At 40.4% G+C, this 7,196-nt stretch overlaps 1 protein-coding gene across 1 annotated transcript; it reads right to left on the reverse strand.

Moving 5' to 3' along the window:
* Positions 1–1,398: 1,398 nt before the first annotated feature.
* On the reverse strand, positions 1,399–6,934 carry LOC131255844 (uncharacterized). The gene is made up of 3 exons (XM_058256731.1): positions 6,629–6,934; positions 2,247–2,435; positions 1,399–1,935 (listed from the first exon to the last, which is right to left on the reverse strand). Exons 1-3 carry the CDS (start codon positions 6,917–6,919, stop codon positions 1,846–1,848), a joined length of 570 nt encoding a protein of 189 aa, XP_058112714.1. The 5' UTR covers positions 6,920–6,934; the 3' UTR covers positions 1,399–1,845.
* Positions 6,935–7,196: the final 262 nt, after the last annotated feature.

The following is a 7,196-nucleotide window of genomic DNA, read 5'->3' on the forward strand; positions in this document are numbered from 1 at the left end:
GTGTGGAGTGAAAAACAGGATGGCCCATTTATCAGTCAGGCTACAGGATTGAAATCAATGGACGGCTGAAAGTTAAGACTCAATGTATGTGTGTTTGGCCCACCTGCTGAGTTGACACTTACAATTTTTGTTCCAGTTGATCTTCATGGTATGGCCCACCTTTCCTGCTGCTTATAATTTCAGTGGAGAAAAAAGGGTTGCTTGGGAAAGTTAACATGCAACTTTACATGTGAAAAATTATCCAAAAGAAACTCAAAATGGATTTCGGTCTCAACTAAAAACTTCAGAATCAAGATGTGTGCGGAGAAGAAAACAAGTAAGAGGCATCAGCCTCTCTCTCTCAAATGAACAATCACCATATACCCAATCCACTCATTGGGTATATTCATGTCAATAAAGGTCATCACTTAGCCTTATAACAACAACAACAACAATAATAATGAGGTCCTTTGCATTGATCAGACTCAGCTTGACTGAGCGGGGATAATAAATGGACAATAGACTTTTTTTTCTTCTTCTTCCTCAGATCGAGCAGTTAGGATCGACAATGGATGTTTTGGGGCATGCCCATGTCAACCCAATTGAACAGTGGTCTTGATCTTTTAAAAATCATTGCCATATAACCCCACAGTAATTCACATATAAACATGGATGAGAAACCAAAAAAGAAAAAAAAAAGCATGTGTAATTAACATTTCTCTCTTCTATATCATTGCACTAAAAAAAAAAAAAAAACAGACTGTTTTGAGACAATGAACCTTAACGCCAATAACATTTACAATAAGTCTATCAGAACAAAAACCATCAATCAGTAAAGAAATTTATGGGAAACTGACTGAACATATCTGACCTGGATTCGATGCTGAATCAAAGCAATTCATTCAGGTTCACCTTTCACATTCCTCGAACCAAACTCGTTGAAGATCTTTCCATTTTCCTCCCCATGGGAAGTTTGGACTTTGCAGACGAATCCTGCTTTTCTGTCTACAATAGGATTTCTATTTGGGAGCTGCATCATCCATTCAATGAGCAATACAAGGAGGCAAAGATAGCCTCAAATGTTCTGAAGAAAGAGGAGCAATCATTTTCATTTATCTCTATTGTTCCAATCTCAACATTCATGTTATACTCCTCATTTTCTCCTAGTCCCACAGTTTGATGGGATGCACATGGCATGCTTGCGATCTGCAACTTTAAATGATGAAAGAGCGTAAAATGGCAGCTTGTACCACATGTGCATACTCATCCTTTCCAGAAATCATACGCTTGCCTAATCTCAAAATACAACCTCCAAATCTTGGATTATGACTATGGATCCGATGTCACAACCTAAACAACAAAAACTCCAACAAATCTCTGACTTTATTGCTGGTTTTATTAAAGGGACAAGAGAAGAAGAAGAAGAAGAAAAAGCACATTGATAATAAGGAAACCTTGATTTTATGAAAACATGATCCAAAAAAATCTTTAAAACTGCCATAAACACCTCTAATGTACAAAATTTATTAACAAAAACCTAAAACAACAGTAAATCAGCCATTTTTTAAGTCTAACATGGGTGCAGTATACTCAGGCTCCACGTGAAGAATAGTAGGACCCACAGTTCCGATATTTTGACATCCGCATCCTCATCATGTGTTTCCTATGGTCATCCAAGCTTGCATAGCCATATCAGATGCACTGCCATACTGAAATTACACACAGCAGATGCACACCAGTCATCATCCATACAGAGGGTTTCTTGTGAGTATTCAAGTATGGAAGCATAAAAATTTGAGGGATGAGGCTTTTCATAGGAGGAAATGTCATCTCCAAAAAAAAAAAAGCATAAGGAGTGAATTTGAGTCACTTATCCTTGGTGCCGCGCCTGACAGTTTCTTCAACTCTTGTAAGTGCATCTGTGAGCACATCGATGGTCCAATCCTTCACATCCTCCTGCGGATCATGAGTAAATGAGCAGTATGAGAGTTTGGTTCGCATTGAGCGGCCACTTGCCAAAATGACAATTGTCCTCAATTCAGCTTTTGTCACATTGAGCTCACTTCCCATTTTTTTGAGTTGGTTTGATGGACTTTCTCCATTCAGCTCAAGGTGGAATGACATCTTTGCAATTCCAAACAGCACTCCACTGCTTGTTTTTAAGTATACCATTTCTTCAGGGCACAATTGCAATTTGAGCCCCTATTCCAAAACAGAGCCTAAATTAAATTGCCAAAAGAGGAGCAGACTGTATTTGGAGGTCTTACCATGCTCAGTGGCTCTCCAGTCCTTACACGTGCATTCGGGCGAGCGAGCTTGGATTCAAAAGGAGTCCTTGGCCTTACTTCTTGGATTTCTTCCCACTCTTCACGACTAAGCATCCTCACCGTTCCTTGCTCAGCAGGAGCTTTCTGTATTTTGCGCTCAATCCTCTCTTGGGCATTGGATTCATCATACTGTCAGCCAAATCCATTATGAAGAATTTACAAAACAATGCAGATTGTTGAGATAAACCAAAGGCAACCAAAATCTGAATCGAAGAGGACGATTGAGCACTAAAATAGATCAAGCTGTTTAAAACGAAAAATTGAAAGATCTTATATGCATAGGCTTTTAAAAATTAAGAACATCAATCATGCATGCAAACATTCGGGCGAAAGAACCTAAACATGGTCACAATACCTTAAAAAACTGAAAATTAACAAAACCAAGATGGTCCAAGATCATAAAGGTTACTAATGTTGAAAGACATTGAATTACTTTCATTTTTGTTTCTTGAGATTCTGCTTCTAATACAAGAAAATAGAGATCATAGAGTTAGTGAAATATTGAGATCTTTAAAGAGTTCAATTGCAAGCATTTTACTGTCATTGAAAAAAAAAACTGCCATTTATTTTTTCCTATTTTTTATTGACAAATGATAACTAAGTGATTATCAATACTATATGTAATGTGAGTAGCAGTGGACAATTTTGCCCCTGCTATTAGTTTACAAGAGTATTGAACTATTGGATCTTTAGGAGGTGTGGAATGGGTTTTTAAACAACGAAGAGGGTATCTAGTGCCAACTTCTCCACCTAGCCAACACCGCTAAGCCTAAGTTCTATGGGGGCCACTGTGATGTCTGTGTTATATCAACTCCGCCCATTGGTTGTTTCATCTCATGTTGCGAGGTGTGCTAAAAAATCCGGTAGATTCAAAACTGAAGTGGGCCACACCACAAGAAACAGCGGGGATTGAATGTTCATCAATGAAACCTTCTTGGGGCATAGAAACGCTGGATCATGCTCAAAAATGTGCTCTCTCTGCATCCATTGGCACTCTAACTTATGAACAGTTTAGATGGCATAAAAACATCATGGTAGAAGGTTCCAACGTTGGGCACTTCCATCCTACTGTTTCCGATGGGATGGCCCACTTGAGTTTTGGATGTCTCATCTTTGGGATCATGTCCTGAGCGGGCAAAAATGATTGACAGATTGGATGCCACACAGACATTGCAGTGGACACCAGAGCTTGGGATTACAAGACTTCTGTAAACCGCATTGTCTTTTTATCCCCTACCTCTCTCCTTTTTTTTTATCTCTCCCCTCCGAATTTCTTTCCATTTTCTCTCTCTATCCCCCCACGCTCCACGTGTCCCATGTGCCATACACCCCTAGTTGCGAGTAAAAAAAAAAAAACATGTAGCACCACTACCATTACCTCCAATAAAAACAACTGCAATTGTGGAACTTCAGTGTCAGACATCCAAAAATGATGCATGGACAAGATATGGACCGATCGTTAGGTTGTCCCACAAAGGAGAGTCCACAGCTCAAAAATCACACTGGAACGATGTCTCGACCAACTGATCAGCATTCCACCAATGGGCTCTAAAAACGAGTAATGGTCCACATTCAGCAGGCGAAGTCTTCAATCTGGTGAATTATACGGTAGTCCAACCAGCAACATTTCTAAACCACAAATTACCCACTGTAAGGCCCATCTGATGAACAGTCTGAATCTTGTACGAGTAATCAATAGGCATAATTCTCAGGTGTCGGACAAGCTAACTTCATACTTAGTGGTAATGCAGTAATAATGATTCTGAAATGTACTCATATCAAGTTTTACAAATTCCACTCCAAAATGCAAATTTGGATTCCATCCTACCATTTTCAGACAACCAAGAGAAGTATGTGCTCCGAGTATATATGCTTGGTGACATGATTTCCACCAAGAGGTGATCCGCTACCCAAGGCTTCCCCCAATATATATGGGTTATCAATTCAGGCAAGTGACACCCATACTCTCTAGTTGGTGGCATCCCCTTGTGCATTTACCATGCCCCAAATATGTCCTCAATAGGACAATCATGACTTTTGATTTGCAGCCTACAAATAGACAGTTTTGAAGAGAAATACAATGACAATCCATATTCAACTTAAAAAAAAATAAAAATAAAAAAAATCCCAAGATTGATGGCTAGGATCTCTGTTTGGGAACTTTTCAGGGCATGGTCATCCACGATGGGCCACAAAAGACCAATAGTTTGGATTATTGAACCATGCGCACCGCTTGTCAAAATTGAAAACTTGTGTATACAGTCAAAGTAATGCAGGGGTATTTTCACACTGGGCTCAAGTGGGGTGGCTTGTGGGATATAGGGGCACACTAGGGGTGGGCGGTCAGTGTGAGGCGGGTGGCTCGTGGGAGTCGAGACCCATGTGATGTGGGGCCCACAAGGGGGTTCGGCAAAGGACCTAACCCATGGGAAGTGGGGCCTGGGCTATGAGATAAAGGGATTGATTCGCCACACTCTATCAATTCGAGCTTTTAGAGCAAGTGGTTAGTTGTCTTGCGTCAAAGCGGTATCAGAGCAGGAGGTCTCATGTTTGAGACCCCTCACCGAAAGTGATTAAAGCAGCCCCATTTTGGGGCACACTCGGGGTGGGCGGGCTATGAGATAACATGTTTGATTCGCCAGGCACATTGCATACCTAAAATACCATGCCCATATGACCGTCCTATAGAAATATCATGGGTTCTCCCAATTGTACAAAATGGATGCCTCAGGATACTATCCACATTCTGATGCATCACAATTCTATAGCTCCTCTCCACCCAAATATTTGATCTCTCAATTACCCCTCAAAAAAAGTTAGAAAAGAAAAACATCTAAAGATTATAACTCAACCTGAAACAATAAGTCAGTTGTAGTGCTCCTAGATGCATCCAAACATTTAAATACTCGAAACGATCAACCCCATGTTCAGCATATATTTCAGGGGCTACAAAGTGAAAGTCACACAAATTGGATGATCCAATCCATACATGAGTTGGCCTTGCTTCATATAGCCATTTGTTTCCAAGCATGGATGTGATGCTTAGGGGTCGTTTGGCAACACCAGTTTGGGTGTATTTGAGTGCATTCGGAATCCAAAAGTTGTTTGGCAACATGGATTCGGGAGTAAATGGAATCAGAGGTAAATGAAATACAAAGCTTTGGTGGGTTTTGAAATCACCCTTTTGCTGTGATTCCAATGTAATCGGAGTGAAATGCCTTTTTTTTTATTTTATAAAAAGGTTTGGAGAGTCACGCGTGTATGAAAGGTGTTGCTAAGCTACTAATCCATTGTACACATGGCACACAGATGATACCTTAAAATAATCAAATTATAGACTGCATCACTAAATCACATTTAATAAAAATGATCCAATCTGTCCAAACATTGACCATGTAAATCAACAGTTAAAAAAGCTAGGAATCTCGTCACGTTTGGCCAAAGTACATATTTCAATGGGCTCATTACAATCATTCTGACAAATATTTATGTACACTAATTTGGGATATTAAAGTTGATTAAGTAATTAAATTCAAGTTCCTGTAAATATAATACAGAATTTCAACACATTCCTATTTTTCGATTCCGGCAAATTCAAATTACAGGCTGACAAACACAACTTAGGATTCGGAGACACCTTAATTAATGATTTGGATCCAATATATTCCAAATACAAGATCGCAAATGAGCCCTTAGGATTCTCTGATAGAAGCGATTCTTTACTCTTTAGGTTGTCTGGATAGAGGAAAACTAATAGGTGGTACAAAAAAAAGTAACCTGGAATCCTCATGAAATGAAAACCCATGGATTCTGATTTTTCTTTGGTTGTTTGTTTTGGTTTTCACATTCACATTGATTCCACATAAGGTCACCTTGAACAGTCACATTGTGTGTCTTCTCCACCTCAGAAAATGAATGTAAAAACAGTGAAATGGAAACTGATTTCCAAGGCTACTTTTTCTTTCCTCAGAACGGAGAAAAGGCAGGTTTTCCACGGACACCAATTTCATTTCCAGGGTTTTCCACATCCCTAAACACCCCATTAGCACCATAAGAAATCAACACACAGACTGTTGATTAGACCTATTTTTTTATAATAATCACAACCGTGCATTTCATTGGCTACTGATCAGATGGTTCGAATCATCCAATCAGTGTAATTTTTACATGGTAGCCCATGAAATATGTGTTGCGCCTAGTGGACGGCCTAGATCATACAAATGGACTGTCCAAGTGTCCCAATGCAAGTAGGAGCATAACAGAAATCAAGATTTTAGATTTCTACTAAGGATTTTTTTAGGGAAGGATGGATTGTTACTTACCATCATGAGGAGCTTGGCGAGGAGGGCGACGGCAACGGCAGTGAGAACCATCGGCATCGTAGCAGTGTCGAGAAATGAGGTGGATTCGGGGACGTGGACAATGAAATCGTCTTTTCTAGGGTTTCGCTTCTTGCCGGTCTTCCGAATCTTCTCCAATTCCGCTATTTTTCTCTTCAGGGTTTCAGAAGGAGGGTTTTGGGATGAAGAAAAGGAGGTCGTGTGTAAGGCCCTATGGTACGATCTCAAGATCGTACGGACGCCCACAAACATCTCCCTCTCTATCTCACGCATATGAAGAAGTGGGGAAAAATGGTGACTGGTGGAAGAGCTGTGAGCTCTGGGAATGAGAAATGGGAAGAGCACGAGGGGCCGCGCGGCACACGTGCTTACTCACATGCGAGTCACGTGTGATTAGGACGCGGATTGCATCCTACCGTGACGTATGTGCTTCATCCGTGCCGTCCATCCATATTTGTAGATCATTTTAAGGCATGAGCCCAAAAATGAGGAAGATCTAAGGTTCAATTGGGCCACACCACAGGAAGCAGCGGTGATAATGAAGCCACCG

The sequence above is a fragment of the Magnolia sinica genome, chromosome 9, assembly GCF_029962835.1.
Source record: "Magnolia sinica isolate HGM2019 chromosome 9, MsV1, whole genome shotgun sequence".
Taxonomy (NCBI): Eukaryota; Viridiplantae; Streptophyta; class Magnoliopsida; order Magnoliales; family Magnoliaceae; genus Magnolia; species Magnolia sinica.